Genomic DNA, 23,887 nt, shown 5'->3' on the forward strand with positions numbered 1-23,887 from the left:
GAAGTGTTCCTAAGAGTTTGAGGAAGTCAATCACAGTACATCAATACCAGACAAACAACGTAGGCATCGAATGTGATCGTATAGAGCATACTGAACTGGAAAGATGTCTCTGACATATCGTCGAACGGAAAAAGCAATCTGGCAAACAACACATAGGATCCCATTTATACAAACGTGAACACAACCACATGTTTACGTATGTGCAGACAGACCCCTGGGAAGCTGCACAAAATGTTACTATGGGTTATCTCAGGGTGATGAAATATGAGTGGAGTTTTTCTTCGTTGACTTCTGTATTTAATCTTTCTAGTAAGCCTACTGTTCTTAAGCAAAATCACAGCACTTAAAAATAATCTCCCTTCATTTACAGACCACCCGATTCTTGCCGTGTTTCACTTATCTCACCATTGATTCTCGCAGCTGATTCTAATTCTGGAATATTCCGGAACACCTTCTTGTGACCCAACTGCAACCCTGGCCCTCCCGTCTTCAGGATGTTAAGTGGGATATAATGTGAGGGTAATGCAACTCTGCAGCCCTGGGAAGAAATGCTTGCAGCAGCCAGCCCTGATTTTCAAACCATTGCAAGTGCTTCCTGAGTCTTGCCCTACCTCGGGCAGGGCTGGATCCTGTTGGATGACTAACCTTGCCCCAGGAAGGAAATAGGGCCCTGGCTAAAGCTCATTAAATTACAAAGATCAGGTGTCAGTTCCCAGGCGGAGGCTCACACACATCCCAGAGGTTCTGCTGGACCCAGTTCTGCCCCTTGATTGTAAGCCCCCTCACTTCCAAGCCTGGAGATGCCGCTGTGGACTTGAAGTCATCAGCAGGAAGGCTGGGGGCAGCCTGAGCGGGGAGGCAGGGCCGCTGTCCTCCCCAGGAACACGTGACAAGTGCAGCCCTTGGCAAACAACATGGAAGCCTCTGTCTCTGGAGCATACTAAGAGACCCAGACCCTACAGGCTGGGACCCTCTACACAGTGACATGTTAATGGTTCCCAAGTCTCGTACCACATGGCCTCCAGGAAGCCAGGAGACAACTCTGTCTTTCAACTTCTGGAGCTATGAGAAAGGTCTTCAAAAGATCCTCAAAAGAAGACAGGAAATGCAAGGGAGGGCCCTATGAATCAGAGAACCTATTCCCAGGCACAGAGTCCTCCTAACAAGGCACAGAGAGCTATCATCCTTCATGCAGGAAGCAAACGCTCAGAGAAGCTAGGAGACTGGCTCAAGGGCACAGAGCCACCGAGTAAAAGAACTTCAAATACATGTCGATTTTGATCTTCGTTCCACAAGGCTACCGTGCCGTATTGGAGGGACAGCATGTCTCTCCTCCTGAATCATTTAGTCATTCTTGGGTTTGAAGAGTTTAATACAAGACGGCTACCACACATGGCTTTTTCTTTCCATGTAAAAACGAGCTCTGAGAACATCCCAAATAGTTCAGGGTTCACATTGCCCCAAAGGAGCTGCGAGAAGAACTGGCCCTCGACACAACCAGCTGAAACATCACAATGATTGCCCCTGCAGGAGATGTATATAATAAAAATTGAATGCGGCAGCATGAACTTCATACATACTTGTCCTCTTGGTTTATTCATCAGAAATAATTATCTGTGCTTGCTTTCACAAGAGCACATATTTTATGAGGTATATTAAAATTTAATGGATTTTTAATAATATTGTAACTACCGCAAGAGAGAAAACTGGAAAAAGCCACACTACACGTCTCTGCTGCATTTTGGTGGTTTTTGGCCCTAGTGCTGCAAAAGAAGAACTAATTTGGTGTGGAGGGGCAGGCAAGAGAGGGTGAAGAGCCCTGATGGGGGCAGGAGAGGAAGGAGAACACTGGGTGGGTATGAAAAATCTTACAGCTGAATACTGCACAGGAGACCTGTGCTGACGGAGGGAAGGCAAGGAAGAGAAGATGCCAAATTAACACACTACCCTCTATGGTCAATTCTGCTTGATCTGACCTGCTTGGGGCAACTTGGGATCTAGTTCAGACACAGAAGGAAGCTAGCATTGGTCGTGCATAAAACAGACACTTAATTATGGGGGGGAAAAGCCAACAGAGTTCAACTCTAGGGCTGGAACAGATTCAAAATGTCATTTAGTCCAACTTTATAGAAGGGATAACCAAGGCCCAGAGAAGGTAAATGCTGCCCAAGATCATGAAAGGAACTAGTAGGTAGGCCTTTAAATTTCTACCTCGTATGGCCTAGGTTAAAAGCATATACTTCAAGCTAACTCTGATGGCAGAGGTAATGTCTTCAGTCGTCAATAATCTGCTGGATTTCAAGTTCCATATTTTTAGCCATTTTCTGAGAATTATTATTTTTCATGAGTCACCCAATGGTTTTTATTCCGATACTCATCATAAAAGCTCACTCTATTTTAATTTTTCAAGGAAAGTTCTCTCTCTCCCTATCAGACTCAGAGACATATATTTGAAGAACTCTTTACAGAATCGTGTCGTGTCCAGAGGACATGATGACCCGTCCCCGGTGCCTCATAGAAAGTTCCTCCTACACAAGTGCCTAGTGCACTTGTCCAGGGCCTCCTGATGTGTCACCAGCACAGACACCAATATCTATTTCTAGCCAAGGAAAGATACACGTGGTGTCCTGCCACCAATGATACATCCACAGTCAGGCTGACTCACCCATTTGTAAGCCCACTGTCAAAAATAACACCTTGCTAACATTACGTTTCCTAATCTTTGACAAAGTAAAATCCAAATTAAAATGAAAAAAGGCTTAAATGTCAAATGATGATGGTGACTTATCGTGTACTGATTGATATAATGCACCACATCTTGGATGGACAGATTTTTCCATGACATCAATTCAGGCAGCAAGCAAATTTAATGACAATGACGACTAGCGAATGAGCATAGGATTGGAGTTCGCTGGCCCTGGACAAAGTGCTTCCTCTGACCCTTGGCAGCTTTGTGCTACTGAGCACGTACCTTCCTGCCCTGAGCCTCATTTTTCTCATCTGTAACAACGGATATGAAGAATACCTACCTGCCTGAGGTACTGTAAGAGTTATATATTTATATGTTAATAAAACAGTCAGCATAATGGCTAGTACAGAGCAAAGACCCAATGAATGATAGTTGTTATTAAAAATACTTAGGATTGACTACCACTAAATATAATTTGAATGGGTTGATAGTTCCTTCCAACTTTCCTACATAAAGCTATAATATAAAATGCCTAATATTAAACAACATTAAATATTAAACCACGGTGTAATACTAAAGCCCAAAATACTGAACACTGCAGCAGTAACTGCCTGACGGACCTCCATGTGCCATTTCACCAACTTGTGATTTTCATTTATTTTGTTTTCTTTAAATTCACTTTACAATGTATTTTGTTTTAACAGAACTATAATGTGCCTTCTTAGGAAGTAGAAGGAGGGGAAGACAAATGAATGGGGAAGAGGGAGAGGAGAGAGGAAGGCTAAGGGAATTCTAGAAGGTTCCATGTGTCCAGGCCTTGTCTCTTACTGCTTTACATTCAAGGGAACACCTCTCCTTTCCACCCACTCACTGTCCTGTACGTGCACCAAGCCTCTCACATGAAACATGTTCACTCCCTACAGATACACATGAGCCACAACAGTCTACAGCTGGAGATATCAAGGCCGAGTAATCACATGACCTCTCAGTGTCCACATGTGCTTCGACAGAGTGCGAGCAGGACTGCCACGGGGCCATTAAGTGAGGACATTAAAAGCGCTGATGTAGCTAAAACACATTAACCTGTAGAGGAAGCCAGGCTATAAGCTGCAGCTCCACCAACATCATAAAAAGTAAAGAGGCCTCCGTAATGGAACCCATATTACAGCCATTGATATAAATTATACCTCAGAACAGGGGAGAAGGGGGTGGGATGTAAAAATGGAACAAGTTCAAACTTCTTTTATTGTAATAGTCTCCAGTTGAGCATAATCACCAAAGCTACAGTGCGATACGATTGCCAAAACTAGACAAACATCTGTGAGATGGATTCATCTCAGAGGGGAGGCCAACAGCTTGTTATCATTAAGCAGCGATGCTCGCTCTGCGATTGAACTGCAGGCCGCCTTGTTACTGTGTTTGCGGAGGCAATTGTACCAGATGTTGGCAACTATCTTCAGATAGATGACGGGCACCTGCTGTGGAGGAAATTTAGCTCCTCATTGGCCTCCCTGATTTGGGGGCAGGGAGGGAGGGGCAAGAAGGAGTGACCCTTCCAGACACCCCATGGTGAGGCTCTAACCAAAAGTGACCAAGAGGACAGGTTAAGCTCACCAGGTGGGAGCCCGCCCATCTGCTCCAACTCAGCTTCTTGTGCCAAAAACCCAAGAAGGGTCCCCAAGGGGCTGGAGGGAAGACGGAGAAATTGAGGAGGCATCTAATTCAGACAGGAGAAGCACAGAGCTCTGCACGATCAGCTCCCTCCGCAGGTTGCCCTTGGTAACCATCTCCGCGACTCTTCAAGAAGATCCTAAATTTGAAACATGGCTATGGACATTAATCATCATTAAAAGGCAAATGGGCAATTTTCAAACCATGTCATGCTGACTCAGATGGAGACAAAGGCTCCGAAAGGGGGGCGAGTGGGAACGAGAGAGATAAATACCACCCATGCCACCACGGGTGGTATTTATGACAAAGAAATGACAAATAAAAATCACGAGAGCCCGTAATTCACATTTCAGAGCACCCCGAACATCAGCCGATAGTTAAGGGGTGAAAATGATTCACTCCAAAGTTGGCAGGGCGGACCCAGATCTACCATGCTGAGGCGGGTAGCCTAGCAGAATGCCACCAATAAAATGCAGCCACAGCCATGCTACACCCTGGAAGTACAACCTGACTCCTTTTTCGCCGACGGTGATTACGAGCCACTCAAGGACTCCCTGGATGGGTTTAGTCCTGGAGGCTGACATTCTGCAAGGCGAAGTCAAATGATATTGGCCTGTGTTAAAATGTTCTAACGTGGCCCCTCAGCTGGCTCTAGAAATCATTTCTAAACACACAATTATCCTTCTTCTTGGATTATCAAAGTTGAACCAGGACACTCCACACTTGACTCATTCTTGCTACAGTCACCGGGTTGAGAACACCAGGTCCTAACAATGGCCCTCAGAGAGAGACAGCAGCTGAGCTGTGGCGGCAGAGCACAGTCAGGTCCCAGGGTGTCGTGGGAGAAGTCACCAAGGTCCCAATGTCACTCGTAAGCTTCAGTTTTCTCATCTCTAAAAGAGTGTCCAACGTCCCTTCCAGGTCTGCATGGCTAAGAACCCCAGGCTGTTCTAGTCACAGCCAAAGAAATTAAAGGGTTTGGTCCAGACAGTTGAAAAATTTAATAGACATGTTGAATTCTAAGTTTTCTACATCTACTAGGAGCCCAATTTTGGGCTTACTCTAATATTTAGCCACAAAACAAAATGAAACATGCCTCTTTAGCCTGTAATTAAGGTTGTTTCATGCCCTTAACCAATAAGAACTTTGCTCTGTTAGAAAAAAACAACCCCATACTTCAAAGTTCCTAGGATAGAAATAACAAATTTTCAGAGAAACACTTACTAGAGAATACAGAAATCAAGGCATCAATTTAATTTCACACTCTACCTGCCTTGGACTAATTTGTGTAAATTACATTTCATACTAAGAATCTCAGTCCACGTGACCACAATGGAGAAATAAGCAGCTTGCATCAAATTGAGTTTTTCAGGTATAAATATATAGCTCTTTTTAGTGTGTGAATGTTTAGCTGAAATTTCAATGCAGGTTTTATATAAAAATTTCCAAGTGTTAATTTCCACATTTTCAACAACACATCAATGTCACTGGGTCTTCACAGACCTAAGGAGTGCAAATTAATCCACGTGGATCTGGTTTTTTTCTTCTTTTAAAAAAAATGATTAGAACCAAATTCTTGGCTCATGGGTGTGAGTTGGCTGAGTAAAGCATCCGCTGCACACAAGTTTCCAGTTCGGCCTTCCACGTTTGGGAATGTGGCTGGGCAAGTGGTGCCTAACAAGCAAGCCTTTGCACATACATTCTCCGGTGGAGTCTTCTAGCTGTGGCTGCCACAGCCACACAAAGCACCTGTCACAGAGCAGCGGCATCCGATCACCCAAGGAGCAGCAGGACGCCAGGAACACACCTCACCTGTCCACCATAATGCTCCTTGTACGCTCTGTTCCCTCTAGTTGGCTGTATGTTTGCAGCTACTTTGAAAGCCTTTTCCAAATGGACGGGAAGGGCAGCATGAGACCACACAATGTGTGGCCTTTCTGACGCATGTCTACAATAAAAGCATGCTTCTTTCAAATAAGTACATGTGTGCCCTGCTCCTAATCAGTTTGTGACTGACCCTAAAAATATCCATTGCCCTATGAAATCGTTCCTTTCTTTGAATCTCATGTTGGGGCCTGGGAATGCCTACAGCAAGGGGACAGCAACTTACGGACCACAAATCCAGCCCGCTGCCTGTTTCTGTAAATACAGTTTTGTTGGAACACAGCCACGCTTGCTCATTCATATATTGTCTATGGCTGCTTACAATGACAGAACCAAGGACCTGCAGCAGAGACCATATGGCCCACAGAGTCTAAAACATATTTTTTTAACATTTTATTTTTTTATTTTCCCCTTCCCTTCTGGTAACCACTAGTCCATTATCCATGTCCATGAGTCTCTGTTTGTCCTGTTCATTTTTAAATATTTTGCTATCTAGCCCTTTACATTCAGTTTGTCAACCCCTGCTCCCCATGGGCATGGTGCTAGGAATGAGAATATGAATGAGAACGTGTGATTCCATGATCCCTAGAGACTAGGAGGCCTCAACGCATAATGAAAATAAATGCTATTTCTTTTTGTTCCCCTTTTTTTTTTTTAAAGGTATCTAGAATGAACACATTTGATTTGGAATACTTTTTACAAACTTTCACTCCAGTAATTACAAGTTATGGGTTTTGCAGAAAACTACTAATTTTAACTATCATTTTGTCCTACGTGTATCTGAGAAGTCATCTTTGTCAATTTCCTTGGACTACGAAATCCATTCACTAGCAGGGCCCAGGTTTAATGCATCTGAGAGGCAGTAATGAGACTGAATATACCTGAGACAAACTGACTAATGTTCTCTGAGGTTCTCCGGCACTGAAAACATAGTGTCTACTGCCCTACCCATGCATGGATCAAACCAACTAACTTGGCCTATAGCTTCTGGTGGGGTTGAAAGGTAAGATCTCAGAGAGGAACTCTGAACTTGGCAAGAAGAGAAGAGTCTTTAAAATCCTGGGGCATATCCTCCGCAGTTAATACATTTGGGCGAGGTGAATGCAGGCAACTAACTTGAAATCTGCCTCCTTCCCTGCTCTCCAGCTGATGACAAAGTCATACTCACTCTTCCAAGGTCTACTGAAGTGAGCATTCTCCACTGGTTCTTTCCAAAGTGGACACAGACAGGGCTGTTACACCCAGGGACAAAACACACTGTGGACTTCCTCCTACCCTCCAGGCCCAGAATAAAAGTCCGTCAAGCACCTCTTCCAGGTCAACCCTCAGGCTGGCGCTGAGGCAGATGAAGGCACGACCCATTGTCAAAAGCCACAGTGAGGAACAGGCAAGATGGCAGATGTGAAGCATGACAGGCACAGAGGAAGAGCTCGACAGCGGCCACTACCATTGCCACCCATCAGTGATGGTTGGCATGCCCCCAGCTCCCCTCATTGCACTGCAATTCTGTTTACCGGCATATCCACTCTTTGACTGTATGCTCCTGGCAGGCAGGGGCCCTGCCTCCCTGATCTCCGTGACCCCAGCATAGTGCCTAACACCTAGCAGGCACTCAAGAATTGGGTTACTGAGTGGACAGAGGCCAGATGAGCATAACCATCTTACGGCCTTTCAACAAGGAAGGAGACCTTCCTCCCCCTCCAGCTGGTCCCATGGTCCCTAGCCAGCCAGCCAGGCGCTCCATCTTTAGACCGCCTCAAGGCATTGTCCAGCCCTTCAGGAACTCCCTCACTCACCCAAAGGTCTGCCAGAGCACAGGCCTATGAGGCAGACCAGCTACTCTGAAGAGGCTGAAAGGAATCAGCATAAGGCACCCCTCTGCAAGGGTGTGGCGTTCAGTTAAATATGACCTGACATGCCCTTGTCGAGAAGCGATGTTCTATACCGTACTAGAAAAATCCCAGTCCATGAGAAGGCAGAAATTTCTATCAAACAGGCCTTTTGAAATAACTTGTAAGTGAATTACAGCGGCTACTTCCTATGGGAGGGGAAATTATTTTAGGCGACTTTCCAGTCCCATGTGCTCCTTTAATCTGAGTCAGATGCAAGAAATATTTATTGAGGGTGGAAGTCTCCCCATAGGTGTGTTTTAAGTGCAGGCCGCGCTGGAGCACTCCAGTTAGCTCTATAAAGCTGCCTTAAAAGAACATTTTTAATGCACAGTCTCATTTGCTTTAAACTGATTTCTCATTGCAAACAAACAAATCCCCTACAAATATCTGCTCTCTTGCGTCGACGGCCTCTGCTGCCAGGCATGCACCGAGTACTTGGGGACACCGCCATTAAGATGGTGGTTTTCAATAGAAACTTGGCATTTATCATAGTGAGAGCATTATCTTCTCAACAGAAGCTGACAATTTGTCCTATTCCTCCCTTGAGAGAATCCAGTAAGATCACATTTGCTTCCCCTGCATGCTGTTTCTCCTACTACAACATTTCTTTGCCTGGAAAGAAAATATTGTGACTCCTTGCCATATTCACTCATTAGCATAAAAAGAAAAAAAGCCAAATCCTCCTCTCGGCCTCCCCCGGCAGTAATTCCAGCTGGGTTAAATCTAGCAGGATCTTAGACCCAGGACTTCTGTGGCTCAGGATGCGTCTCATGGTTCCAGAGGGATGGGGGCAGAGACTAGGAGGGACCACGAAACTAGTCCCTTCAAAATTCAAAACCACCTATTTGGCATACAGGAAGTACATCATGCTAGTTAAGGTAGGGAGTTTATAGGAGAGGGATGAACCTGGTGGAAGTCAGCAGTTTGGGACTTCAAACGAGAGCGAGAGCGAGAGCGAGAGCCAGAGAGAGAGAGAGAGAGAGAGAGAGAAAGAGAGAATGTAGGATGTAGGGCGGGGGGCGGGAGAGAGAGAGAGAGCGCGCACAAGCGAGCCCAAGAGTGAGAGAGGGAGAAAGAGAGTGAATGAATGAATGAATGAATGAACAAATGCATGAATATGAAGGAAAGGGAGACTATTATTGAGCACCTGCATAACAGACACTGGGCAAACGTCTCTTTTAATTCTCACAAATCCCCTGTAAACAGAATTGTATCTCCACTTAATAGACAAGAAACGAGGCTCAGGACAGTGAAATCAGCAGCACAAGGTCACAACACTAACAGCAAATCGTGGCACCTAAATTCAAGCTCAGGTCTACCTGATTCCCAAGTCCAGAATCATTCAACTTCATCCCATGCAACCCAGACAATTCCCAAGAACCTGGCAATAAATGCTGATAGCATCCCTCTGTTCTTTCAAGAGGGAAAAGAACATACCCACAAATGAGTTCTCTCTGTCCACAGGCAGATTTCCCAACATCAGAGATGTTTGTGCTTTGGCTTAATGTGGCTGGACCCATTTTCATTCCTCAGCCTGACTTATCACCAAATGGCAAGTCTGCCCACCTAGTGCCCACCTAGTGTCCCCAACCCAGGAAGATCCATACATCTATGAGCCGAGACAAATGAATGCTCCCACTGGCTTCCAAAAACCACAGACCCAACTTGCTACCTCCCACTCTGCAGGTCCTGCTTTTCTTAGACAAAAGACAGAAGAGCAGGGAAGAAGATGAAACACGAGAAGCATATACCCCATTTTTACCCGCCTCTCATGGTCCCTTCTGTGTCTACCCGATACACCAAGATTTGCCTGAGACCGTACCTGCAACAGCAAAGGCCATGCCTTTGCAGAGTGGGAGGTAGCAAGTTGGGTCATCTTAAATCTAAAAAGACCCAAGGTGGGTGGAAGAATTGAGTGGTAAGCCCACCCTGCCCAGATAGCGCTTAGTTCTAGTAAGCTTTCACTTCAGGGTGGAAATAGTTCATTTATCCTGGGCTTCAGGGGAATAATGTGTTCCACATAAGGAAATGCTTCAGATAACTGAATATATTCTCTTAAAGCCCCATTTTTAAAAAGAAAAATAATTTACCGTTTGAAACTCCTCCAATGACTGGCACAGCCTTGCTCTCTGGTACAGAGGGTCCATTCATTTGCCACTATTTACTGAGCGCCAACTATGGCCCAGGCATTGGGCCAGTCCTGGTGCTATACAGCGAGTAAGCAGAACCAGCCCCATCTTGGTGGAATTTATAGTCTTCTCGGGGCAATGAGGCTATACGGACTTGAATTTTCCCTGATAAACCAAGATTCCCTCTTTAATACTCCCATTATGGATTCTCTCACCTCCTGGTTTGTTTCCTTTGAGACAATTTGTAATTATTTTTATTGCTTACTTGTTTGCCCTTGGCTGGTCTTCCCTGACTCCATCCTAAAACTTAAGCTACAACTAAGCAGGGATCCTGTCTGTTTCATTCACTGATGTGCCCTTGGCTCCTAGCTCAGTGCCTGGCATTCAGAATAATCAAGATCTGGTGATGAATCAATGACCAATGAACGATGCACGAGGCTGTACACGAGATGCCTTCTGGACCTAATGAGGAAGGATGGCTGTTTCCCTGCACTAAATGGTCCTAACCACACAGTACTCTTTAAGATCAAAGTCTTTTTGTTTTTATAGGTTTTCTTCCCTCCTGCTTTACATTGAGTTTATTAACATCTTCCCACCACCTTAATATTTGCTATAAATTCAAAGCCAGAAAACCAAGCTTATTAGAATCATATGCAAAGGAAAGGGGAAGAAAACTTAAATGAGGATGTAAAAAGCTCTCCCAAGAAGCTAAATAAATGCAATAAACAGATTAGTGGATCAATATATATAAATGTATTTTGATAAACATAAGATAAATGATATTGGGACAGTTTCCAGACAGTATCCCTTAACCCCCATCTCCCCTCCCCCCAAAAAGTTTAATTATTCAGACAAGTTCATCAGCTGGGTCTAATCAGAAGAATTCTCTTTTGGTCCACATCAGTTCAGCGTTTTCCAACAAAGCCAGAGGAACCTGGAGTCGATTGCACAAACTGGAAGCATCAGAGCAGCTGGATTAAACTTGAGGTATACGCCTTCGAAAACTATACAAAACTGAATCGTCATCTTAAATCTAAAAAGACCCAAGGTGGGTGGAAGAATTGAGTGGTAAGCCCACCCAAAGGGCAGATGGAAAAAATGGTAGAGTTTGTGGAGTGTATGTGTATGTGTGTGTGGGGAGGGAGGGTGGTGGCAGGGGTGGAGTACTGCTGGTTTCGGTTGGAGAGGCAACTCCAAAGGTTGAATCTGGGTCTCAGAGGATGGAAATAACAACAGCTAATGTTTCTAGTATTTATTAAGCACTTACTCTGTTTCTAGCAGGATGCTAAGGAGTACAGTTGACCCTTGAACAATGAGGGGGGTAGGGGTGCTGACCCCGACCCCCCCCAGCAGTCTAAAATCTGTGTATAAGTTTTGACTCCCCAAAAACTTTACAGTCGTCCCTCAGTATCCACAGGGGGACTAGTTCCAGGAACCTGGCAGACACCCAAATCCACGGATGCTAACGTCCCTTATATAAAATGGTGTAGAACAATGCATTCAGTCGGTCTTCCACATGTGTGGATCCCCAGCTGCAGATCAAAAATACCGTTTTCAATCCATGGCTAGTTGAATCCAAGGATGTGAAACCCGGGGATACAGAGAGCCAACTGTACATTTATTGAAAAATGTCCACGTATAAGTGAACCTGCGCAGTTAAAACTCGTGTTCTTCAAGGATCAACCGTATATACACATTAGTTAACTAAATCGTCACGACAATCCTGTGTGGTGAGTTTCATCCTCACCCTCATTCTGCAGATAAAGAAAATGAGGTAGAAAGAAGTTAAATGGCCTGCGCAAGTTTACAGACTTAGTAAATAGATGAGCTGGATTTGACACAAGAGTATAAAAAAAAAAAATCCATGCTCTCATTACTAAGCGATATGCTAATCCAGGGGGTGGGGACACTATGGCTGAGGGCCACATCCAAAAGCCTTGTGATTTTTGTAAATAAAGTTTTTTCAGAACACAGTCACAAACATTTTGTAAATAAAGTTTTATTGGAACACAACCACAATGTTTCATTTTCATACTGTCTATGGCTGCTGTCCTGCTACAATGGCAGGGATGCGAGGTGGCGAGAGACCATCTGGGCCACAAAACTGAAAACAGTTACTGTCTAGCCCTTAGGAAAAGAAGTATACCAACCTCTAGGCTAGAAGGTGGTGATTCTCAATGTTTCCACCCAAATACTAACGGTCAAGTAAATCACAGGACAGCCTGGGATGACCACAGACAGGCCAACGTAGCCAGCAGCTATCCTGAAATGTTTCTAAATATCATGGTTTTTTGAAACGACTGCATAAACTTTGCATTCTGTGCCATAATATGTGTCCTGATATAATAAGTTGTAAACAACCATGAAGTAAGTCATAGCCAGCTAGCTTCCTGGAAAATATGCCACGTCAATCATGTGGCTCTGCACACTGCTGGTCATGGCACCCCTATGCCTGAGAGAGGCGGCCCCAGCCTGAACAGCTCTGGCAAAGCAACACACCGCCCCCGGCACCCGGACTTCTCACCAGGGGTCATGACCAGCACCTGGGGCCCACTGCTACCTGGCTGAGGAGTCCTGAGCAAGTCAAGTCTGCTCTCCCAGTCTTCCTTTCCTAACTTTAAAATGGGGATAATCCTCCTACATCACAGGACTGTTGAGACAGTAATAAGACAAGACCCATGAAAGGTCTGGGCAAACAGGAATCTCTGAAACTGAACATAAGATGCCAACTTAGTAGGAATGGAGAACTATGCTAGCAATAAATCCTCCTTTTGGCCACTGAAACACATCTATCAATAAAGGAAATGGGGCGGTCTTCTTAAAAGATAGAAACAGAAATATCTGTTTCCACATCACAGAGTCGGCAAGCTCCCTAGCAAACTCCAGCACTTAACCTCACCGGTGCTTGCCCAGCTCTCTGCCATCCCCCAGGAAAGCTGGGAGTCAGAGCAGGAACACTTCCTCCGATCGTCAACCACACTCTCACGTATGTTTCCTTAAGTAAAAAGCACCTTCAGTTGTTTTTTCTTCCCAAACACTAACACTCTACGATAAGCAAGTCTGAAAATATTTACCTCTGCCACCAATTATAAAAGACTATGAGCGACCTCAACAACCAAAAATCTCTAATTTACAACTAATCTGATTCCACAAATTACATCTTCTACGACAGGCCACCTAAAAGCAACTTCCTGTAAACAAACCACTCTGCTGGGTTTCAAAATCTAATTAAATCCTTATTTTGCTCTTTAACTACAAGAAGCTCGCTTTTCACCACGCGGGGCAGAAATGTTTACTTTCAAGAGACATAGATAGAATCCCCAAGTTGGAGCCCAAATAAGAGCCCGAAGTGGTCCTACACTCCAAATCAATGATGAGCGGCCCCTGCCCCAGGACTGCAGGTCCGTCTGTCTGTCCTGCTCGGTTAACACTCGCTGGCCGGCGCATGTGCAGGTCCTATGCTGGCTCTTGCCCCCAGTGGCTGAGTTAAATCAGGAAGACAAACTGTAAATACGTATGAAGTAAGTGCTCTGTAACACGCAGGAAGGACTATTTAAATCTGCCTTGAAGTGGTCAAAGAAGGTTTCACCCATTTTAGGGTTTCTGGCCAAGTGTCTCGACTTTTCCCACCTCCCTTGTATTTAAGGTAGTTTGCAGGCCCGAGCTCCCGGAAACCCTTTAGTCCTAGGCAAATCGGGGCGGTTACTCACTCTACTTTTTCCTTGCCCAGGTTTTCTCCCTAATATCAGAAATCTGTCCATAATATTTACTGTTTGCCCGCTGTGTGTTGTCTTCCATCTGTGTCCTGCCCCTACACTTGCAACAAGTAATCATCAACCTTTCACAGTAAGGGCCCCTCCACCCGGATTCTTCCATCCTGGAAACATCCTGGTCACACAAACGTCCCACGAAAAAGAAAGGACTATCACCCAGGCTGCAGAAGGTATGCGGACTTGACGCAAATCAAATCCCACTTTGCCAGTAACTCGACTCTAAGAAGACAAAACCAAGTGGAGAAAAATGCATATACAAATTCAACCTATCAAATCTCCTATTTATTTTATGCAAAGTTTTCCTGGTGCTTATTAATGCCAGCTTTCCCTCTACCATTTAATCTCTGCTTCCATTTCATTCTTGGAGGCCTGTGATTATTCTAATTCAGCATTTGGATGACTTCATTTCCGCTCAAGTACACCCAGGTCAACTTGGATAGAAAAGAAAGAGGAGGAGAAGAAAAATAATCAGCTAAAAGCTATTAAATATCAGCCGTGTGCCTCATGATTGGTTTTAAAGGCAGCGGTGAGGTTAGCAACAGTCAGAAACTCAACCCTTCTGCTTCTTCCTGCATATTAACATTTTTCTGGGGCTCTCACTCTTATGGCTTCGAATGTAAATAAAATAGCGATTGGCAGCCCACTTTTAGCTAACTCACAAATACCAAGTCTGAATCTACACAGCTGTAAAAATTTAGGGGGTGGTAACTTGACAAATCCGGCCATTCTACAGAGAGACTAATTCTCAGAGGACAAAAGAAGGGGAAAAAAAGAGAAGAAGGAAAAAAAAAGAAAAGCATACACGACCCATGTAATGGGGTGTCCTATTGACGGGGCGAGGGGCGGGCAAGAATCTCCATATCAATGTTCACTCCACAAAACAATGGAATTCGATTTCTATGCCAAGTCTAAATGAACTGAGCTTTCTCTTCCCTAAGAACCAACCACTCCTTGCACCCACTGGCACAAGCTTGAACCACGATTTCTCAGACGTTTTCAGTCCCCACTGAAGAACAACCAGAGGGAGAAAGGGTTTCTTTCTCATGCAAACAACTCCATTGTAAGTGATGTCCTCAGAGGCTGCCAGGAGGGCTTTGAGAAGGTGAGCTGGTGGATGTGCTTGAAGCCCCTTCTCTCTCCCCTCTCTCAGGCTCATTAACTGCTTCCTGCCCAACGGCTCCCCTGCCTTCCTCTTCACGGCCCCCTAGAAAAATTAAATAAAGCTAAACCATACTGGGAAATACAGTTAAACAGCAAAGCCAGAAAGCTGGGGCCTTGTTCCTCTACCTACTATGTATTCAAACATGGCATTTGATTCGTGTAATCTCAAAGTTTTCCCAGCTTGCTCCCCAGAAGGCATCCTATTTTTCCTACTTGTATTTTTAAAAACACTGTTAACAGAACAATAATAATGTCTGATGCGTGCGCCCAACAACAGCTGGCTGTATTTTATACACTAAAAGGGAAATGGAAGTTTTCCTAGAAACCCACTAATCTATTTCAAGAGCTCCTTTTTTTTTAAGCAAAAAAAAAAAGTATTTAGGAGTAGTGAGGTTGAGGTGCTCAGTCTACTTCTAACTCGACTCCCTCCACTGTAGCAGAAGTCGGTCTATGGAGGAAAAAGTTCACCAGGAAAATACAAAGTTGTTTGGCAGGAGAGTTTACCTGCAAAGCCCAAGGATCGTATTACTTGTGGGTAACTGCTCTGTCTGCTTGCTGCCACCTGGCTTAGGAGGTTGAGGCAGACAGATGAGGCAGGACTCTACTGTTTGCTAACTTGCGACTTTTTGCACTCAGCAGCTCTGCCAGGGGTCAGAGGGCAAATAAAGTCCCCTCCCCCGTATGACACACTTCCGAAGGGAGAGACTGACACAAACCAGACAGAGAATTAATAAAACATGAGGACAGCGTTGGCCTTGTTCTGGGCTATTACAGGAAGAAAATTTAAACACAGAAGTAACCTTCAGCCGGGCCAGGCCCGGAAGGGGAGAGGCAAACGGTCCTTCCTGATCCACTCTACAGTTATAACTCAAAGCCTGAAGAACATCGAGGCTCTCCAGAGCACAGGCGAGCAGATGACAGGTGAGGCCCAGGCACGGCGACCACTCTCCAGTCGGTCCACCTGTACAAACCACTGCAGAAGACAAACGCCCCATGGGAGCTTTGAGGCCCACAAAGGACAGACAGGACTTTTGTTTTCCGGGCCTGATCAGAGAGAACAGCGCCGCACGAAGCTCCATTTATCTACAACTCACATTTGGAAGCAATAAAATTTTACCTCATGGTTAACAATCCACTCAGGAATATGGTAACCTGCTCATTTATTTTCTCAAAAATCTCTTGCTTTTCAAATATCAAAGGCTTTGTAATATTTTTATTCTAGATCTTACTCTCCTCACACCTACAGTATCAAAAAGGGGTATCTGAGCAGCGGCCGGGGACGCCACCATTGTACCTGCGCATAAAACCTGGAGCTGAAAATAATAGGTGTCAAACACTTCCCGGAGCAAACTCGCTGACAATCCTGCACACGAGTGCAACAAATAAGAAGATCTCATTATATTAAAAAGCCAATTCACTTGTTTTCATTTTTTTTTCCCCCGGAAAAGGCTTTCACGCACAATTCTCTGTAGCTCAAGTTAACTTTTATAGGCCCACACAGAACCCCAAATCCAACAGAAAGACTCGAAGGACTCTATTCACCTCATTTCCACAGAGCTCCCCTTTGATGAGAACTAAGGAGCTGTAACTTTCCTTGAAGGCCTCATTTTCCCATCCACCACACTGAGGGGCTGGCCGAGGAAGGGGTTAAAGCCCTCATGTCAAACCGCAAATTCGGGCACTGGCCCAGAAGGGACATGGGAACCAGGGCAGCCTAGTGATAAAGGCCGGATTGTAGCAGCCCACTGAATTGGAAATGACTTGTAGGCCTAATGAAACAGAACTTTGGCAGTAAAACAGAATGAAAGGAATGAGACAATAAAAGGCTGGAACAAAGGGTGCAGAGTCGTTTCAGCTTAGCAAAATAAGCTCACTTTGTTGGTGGGGAAAGCCAAAGCCGATTAGGATAAACCAATGACTAAGCGTAAGTCTTCCAAACTAATTACACAGTTCACCATGTGAAGTATAATTGGAAGCCTCCAGATGCGGGCTGCTTTGCTTTCATAGGAGTTATATAAAGTGAGAATTACCTAGCGAGCTCGGCGCTGAGCAGCCCTATCATCGAGGTGAACAGCTGAAAGGTGCAGAACGGCTCCATCCGGGACGAAGCCGAGAATTCATTACATTTAAAGGCCTCTTTTTGATCTCCAAAATCCCATAAGTGAGAATTTAAGAAACCGGTATTTGAAGGAGGGGCCTAAAGGGGAGAAGGAAGAAATCTATACACATGGACTTTCTTTGATCCCAGTGCTTTTTAATTACCAAGCTGGGCTATTCCGGATGGTGATGTGGGGAGAACAGTGGAGGACAGGCCGATGGATTGTCTGGGTCTGTATGTGCGTATCTAAAGCATCGTTTATGTGCCATTTTTTGGAATAGTCTATATACATCATTCCTGTCTGTATGAAATCTTGAGCACAGATAACGTCCACCAGGAAACCGGAAGCAGTAAAATAAATTACTGTGTATCAACATTCTTGACAAATGAACAAAGCTGCTTCTTCTGAGTGCCGGGCTCCTTAATGATAAAGTGGGAGGTTTATAAATAGCGAAAAGAGGTAAGGGCTAGATTGTGCAAAAATGAGTGACTATCCAGGCTCTATCCAGCATGGGCCGTGTGATCCTGGACAACTTAAGGACCTTTCTCAACCTTAGTTTTGTCACTTACATGACAGCTATCCCACCTATCTTGCTTGACAGCCTTGAGAATCAAATTTTAAAATGCGTTAAAAAGCTTAGCGCAAAGCACACATCCCTCTAATGCAGAAACATCAACGCAAAAAATCTTCACAGTAAAATGTGAACTTTTCAAATTCTGAGTCTTCATTAATTTAGATCCAGCACACGTAATAGGGAGTTGGAAATACTCTACACTTTTGCTGGATCTTACTCATAGGATGAAGATTCCAGTTTATAAATAGTAGCTTTTTCCAAATAGAATCTTCAGCTTAAAGTCCAGAAATTATCTCTACCACAATTATGACCATTTTACTTATTATATCATGCTCATTACTACTCATATCTTATTTTGGTTACAGTCCATAGATAACTTAGATAGCTATCTAACTATCCACTTATATATGTGTATTTAAATACTTTCCAAATTATGAAATTTTCAAGCTTGAAACCAATCTTAGAAATAATCTAATCCAGGGGTTGGCAGACTACGGCCCATGAGCCAAATGTGCCCCCCGCCCCATCTATATTTGTAAACATATGTTTCATTGGAACACGGTCACATCCAATTGTTTGCTATGGCTGCTTTCTCAATCCAGCGGCAGAAGACAGTAGCTGTGACAGAGATGAGAAACTTACTCCAGGAGAGAAATGGCTTGTTCAGGTATCACGGTGGGGTCACTACATAGTCAGACCAAGCCCGAGGGCCTGGAATGCCTTCTAGTTTACCTCTCTCCAACGACAACACCAGGGGGTAAGGACAGCCATCCAAGTTAGCAGGGTCCTTATGCTAATGGCCATACCTCATGATCTCACCTTAAATATAAACAGGTAATGACATCCCTAACCTGGGAGAAAGGTGGGAGAAAAGCACAAAAGGGTTTACAAGCCTCCGATTTGAGTTATTTAAAGCTCTCAGTGTGTCACTCTGCACCCACTCCACTTACGGTAATGACATATTTAAACCCCTTAGCTCGGCCCCATGATAGCAGTCTCACCCATCTTGATCGCCACCTGAAATAAACAGCTGAAGCAGCTGCCACCTCAGGCAAGATGGGAAAAGAGAGGAACGACAGCGAGGGAAACCTGAGAAGAGGGTGGCGAACCCTGAAAGGAGACTGTAGAAGGACGGAAAGTTCTAGACTAGGAGGAAGAGGAGAGTATGTGTGAATTCTGGCTGTTATACTGCCTTACCTAGGTGACCGTAGCCAAGATTTAACGCCCCTGACCCTTACTGTCCACCTTTGTCAAAGGGGATGATGGTACCAAAATCTGCTGTGCAGATGAAATGAGGCGACACATGTCCAGGCTCCCACCTGTCCCAGGGCCCGTGAAGGGGGCGCGATCTTTCTCCTTCCTTTGCCTCCTCCTCACCTAAGTCCATCGTGTGTGTGGATCTATCAGCAGTTGGAATGTGGCCAGGAATGTGGCCTAGAGGGGGAGTCTGCATCTCGCTCTCTCCTTCAGGGGGCTATGGAACCTCGTGTCAAAGATTTAACGATCTTACAAAATGGGCAATATCTCCTCCAACCATCCAGAGAAGAATTAAATGAGATAATAGAAGTCAAGGGCCTGGCCCAGTACCCAACACTTAGTATGCAGTCACTAAATAATAATAAAATTACACCTCACTGATTTGCAATAAACCAACTGAAAAGAGCCCCAAACAACTTTACAGAGCCAGGAATGTGTGCATGCGTGTGCGTATACGTCATGTATGCGTGCGTGCGTGTGTGTAAGCGTGTATGTGTTCTGTTTACTTCAACCAGAATATAAACTACTGCAGGACAGAGTCAGTTTGCCAATTTGTTACTGTTACTTCGTTTCAAGGTTGCTGGATTTACTCTTTGCCTCTAAGGCCCAGCAGCAATCTCCTCTCCTTTGATCATTCTGGATTCAACTGAATTATACCAGAATCCTGAGAGGTGGTGGGCCCTGCCCAAGGGGACACAAACGTAACACTAGCCACCAGCCAAAAGAGGAGAAAGCTATTCGAAAGACAGAACCAGAAAATGTATAGAGCATATGCATGAAACAAGCTCCTAAAACATGAGCACAGAGAGTATTACGGTTTTGATACATTCAAAAGCCTCCTTACTCCTTTAATGAAACCTTTGATAAGTTTACCCATCCTGCCGGAATCCACCAATGAATGTTACTGCAAAATTAACTGAATGGCCTCAGACCCGGTGAGGGCCATGCCAGGGAAGACGGCCTGTGACTGCCTCCCAGACAAGAGGACAACTGTTCTCAGGGCAGTCATGGTTGCTGCCATGAGCCTGGCCAAAGCTTGCAGAGCCTCCCACTGTTGGCGGACTCGGTTGCAACTGTGAGCGTTAATGAAAAACGACAGAAAGACAGAGAGAAAGAGAGAGAGAGAGAAACCAAGAGTTGGGAATGTGCAGAGACGTGACAAGTACGAGCCTGTCTGGAATATGCCAGCAGCCCATCTGGGCAACATCAACTTCCCTGACACCCACAAACAAGCCCATGAGATTCCAAGGCAGGTTGTGGCTTGAAAAAAAAAAAAAATCCCACCTGATATTTGCAAACACTACCCCCGGCCCTGTTTCAAAGGCGGAATGGTAGCAAAGAGGGCTCGCACTCCCGAGCCTTCTATTATGCGAGCTGGACTTGTCTCATTTAATTATTTCCAATCTCTCTCCCTAGGCAGGATGGGGCTGGGCAATGGACAAATCCCCCCTTGGTGCTTTAAATCCATCTCAAAGTGAAGTACAATAACGTACAGGATCACCAACACACTCAGCTCTTCTTTAGAACTGGCCGGAATGAAGCAGCCCCCAACTGGCAATGCAGATGGTGCCGTGGGGAAGACGTCTTTCACAGCCGACCTGGAAGGGCAGTTAAGTGCCATTCTGAATGCAAGGCTGGGCTGGAGGAGGCTGGTTTCTCTTGGTCGCATGGTCTCTCATCCATGCAGAAATTGATTAATACCAGAGACCAAAAGAAATCTCCATTTCGAGGCTAAACAGAGGTCAGAGCACTCTTCCCAGACAGCAGCTCACAACTGGACACACCTGGAATAGGGTCATAGCTGTCCACTGCCTCGGGCAAACAAAGCACAGAACCTTCAGACTGGGCGGTGGGTGCGGTGCCTTTGTGTCACCCAAGAAAAGAGTGACAGCTGTCATGAAGGTGAGGGGAATAAGTGACGAAGCTTAGAACAGGTGTAGGGTCTTTTATAGGATACAGCCCTCTGCCACGTCAGCCCCTCAGTTGGGGGGCGTACAGACCTGTGCGAGAGGAACTGTTCCACACTTGGCTCCCAGGACAATGTCCACAACTACTAAAAGATGCAAAAAGCAAGTCAGCTCAGCTACTCACCTGCCAGCCTCCTGCGACATAAGAGCCAACAAGAGTCTGTTTCCCATTTGCCCCCCACAAGCTGCCATAGGGCAACACACTCACGTAAGGACTGTGTCATCCTCAAGAAGAACCCACTCTCCAAGGAGGCATTGTCTTCCCCCACCAACTAGAAAGAGGCTGAATTAAGCACACACATCACCCCTGATTACGTATCCCGTCTGTCTGTCTCTGTCTGACTCTGTCTGTCTGGCACGCACACGCACACACTCTCATATTCAGTTTCCTGACTGATCTGGGGCATTCAGTGCTGCTCAGCTTATTCCAGCAGCAGAGCCCAGGGGATAATTTTACTGCTGTCTCACAGACATTCTGACAGGTAGAGGCCCAGCATCCTTCGAGTTTCCCTGGACATCTGACAGGGGTGGGTTTAGCTGCAAAGGGCCCCAGGGGAACTCCTCTCCAACGCGCTATCCAGAAAGGCACAGAATGAAGCCCAGCGCAGTCTCACAGGCCTCTAGCAGCTTCTGTGGGAGCTCTTGTCCTATGACTCAGTCCCGCATCCCTCCCCAGTCGCTGCCACCGCCAGCTCCCAGCCGAGGCCCCACGTGGCCAGCAAATGCCAACACTACCACACTCAAAGACCACTCTGTCTGCTCCTGCAGGCACGTGAGGCGCCATACCAACCACAAGCCGGGCTCTTCCGTCTCAGCTCCCGCCAAATTCCACTTAAATCATGATGGCCAAGTTCAAGGACAAGGTTCTTGAGGAAACGGCTGTGGCAAAGGCAGTGACCATGACAGCCTCTTCTACGAACTGATCAGGTATGTGCTCTCCAACCCATGCACTGCTTACCTTGCCAAACTGCTCAAAATATTGCTTTACATCTTCCACCACCGTGTTCGCAGATAATCCGCCTACAAATATTTTCTTTGTTCTTGTGACCATCTGCAAGAAACAGCAAGAAGAAGACATGGGTTAACCACGTTATCTGAAGCAACACTTGCTAAGATGCTGAAACAAGCCACTCTCCACATTTCTCTAGGAAGGCAATTTTAGAGAGACTCAAGCTACATGGAGTGGGGCCTTCGGATATCTGAGGATGCTCGAGACAGTCACTCTGGATATCTTAGGCCTTCAGGCCACAATCTAAAGGCTCGAGTTTCATACAGACCCAGAGTGGACTTCAGAACCTCTTTGGACATAATGCACAGCTTTATTCTGATATACTAGCACAGAGAGAAAAGTCGTGTGCCAAGGCTATTGAAACCTAAGAGACATAAACAAAATAGAACTATGTACATAAAAATCTGCTGCCCAGAAAAGTAACCATAAAATTTGTCAATAAGCAAATCACACGTTAATTCAAAAATATGTGTGGACTGTCTACACTGAGTTGTTCTGGGCACTGGTATATGTCTGCCAACAAGACAGACACTGACCTCACACACAAGGGCCACTCTCCAGTCACTAGTCCTCCTTCCCATCATGATTCCTCATGACTCACCTTGATTCACCCTATACCCAGTCAAGCCCAGCTAATCCCCAGGTCTCCACACCTTCATCCACACAGGTCCTTCTCCTTGGAATGCCTCTTCATGCCCAAATCTTCAATGGCAAGTTATGACCATCGTCCCAGATCCAACGACCTTCTCCAAAATTCAAAATATCTCTATAGTCGCCCCATCCAGAAGCTGTTCTTCCCTCGTCTGAATACCCCTAACACTGTACCCGTCTGCCTTTCACAGAACTCACTACTTCCCACCTAGTACTAAAGTCATTGATAATCTCGTCTTCCTGACTTCCTCCCCCAGGCGGTGACAGCTCCTCATTCCTCTCGACACCCCCTGAAATGGCAAAAACAGAACTGGGCATACAGAACCCACAAATGTTTGGTGTCTACGAAAACGAATGTGTGTGGCCACATTTCAGGACTCCATCAGTTCCAAAGCAAAGGAAGAAGGAAGCTCAATGACAAACTGTTCAGAGCAGAAATCAAAAATCTTGCATGTAGGAGCCAAAAAGGAAAAAAAGAAGGTAAGTTTTATTCTGAAGACTGAGTTTAGGCTCTGTGGGGTTTTTTTTAATGTCAAATAAAAAACTTAAAAACTCAGTGGTACAGGTCTCACCAGTGTGGCTGCATATAAAAGCTCAATGTCTTAACTCAATGGGAGGAATCTTGTCACAATATTTACATATACCAAATCATAATGTTGCACACTTTATCTTGAAACTTTATTTGTCAATTATACCTCTGTAAAGCTCGGGAGAAATGTTTGATGAGAAGAAAAATATGACCGAGACCCCAAAATAAAGGAATGAGACACATCTTGGAACATAAAAAGTCCACAATGTCACATATGTCTATTATAATTCGATACAGGATACCGAAGTATGAGGCCATGGTTGCCTGGACCACTGTCATCACCAAGGCTCCTGACACATTTGCTGAGAGATGAACCAACCAACCTGCCCCCAACAGAAAAGCCTCAGCTGAGTGACACGTGGGGGCACAGTGAGTACTGGTAGGCTGTGCTGAGGAGTATAAAAGGCACTGGAAACCCTATCCTATGTCTCAGTCTGGGTGTGACCCTGAGCAGGACTCACCCTGAGGTCTGGGTTCTGTCCTCTGCACAGCGAAGTCCTGGACCAGAGTTCCAAGTCCCACCTAGCCCCGAACTCTCATGA

General features: G+C 45.3%; 1 protein-coding gene across 1 annotated transcript in view; it reads right to left on the reverse strand.

The window, feature by feature from the left end:
- LOC105302139 (RNA-binding protein Musashi homolog 2) overlaps positions 1-23,603 on the reverse strand; it is a 264,916-nt gene extending 241,313 nt beyond the window's left edge. The window contains exons 1-3 of the mRNA XM_011375105.2: positions 23,588-23,603; positions 22,955-23,046; positions 22,055-22,147 (exon numbers count right to left, since the gene is read on the reverse strand). Of these exons, the coding sequence (XP_011373407.2) occupies positions 22,055-22,147; positions 22,955-23,046; positions 23,588-23,603 (201 nt within the window). The remainder of the gene's footprint in view (positions 1-22,054; positions 22,148-22,954; positions 23,047-23,587) is intronic.
- Positions 23,604-23,887: the final 284 nt, after the last annotated feature.

The sequence above is a fragment of the Pteropus vampyrus genome, unplaced genomic scaffold (genome assembly GCF_000151845.1).
Source record: "Pteropus vampyrus isolate Shadow unplaced genomic scaffold, Pvam_2.0 Scaffold261, whole genome shotgun sequence".
NCBI classification, from domain to species: domain Eukaryota; kingdom Metazoa; phylum Chordata; class Mammalia; order Chiroptera; family Pteropodidae; genus Pteropus; species Pteropus vampyrus.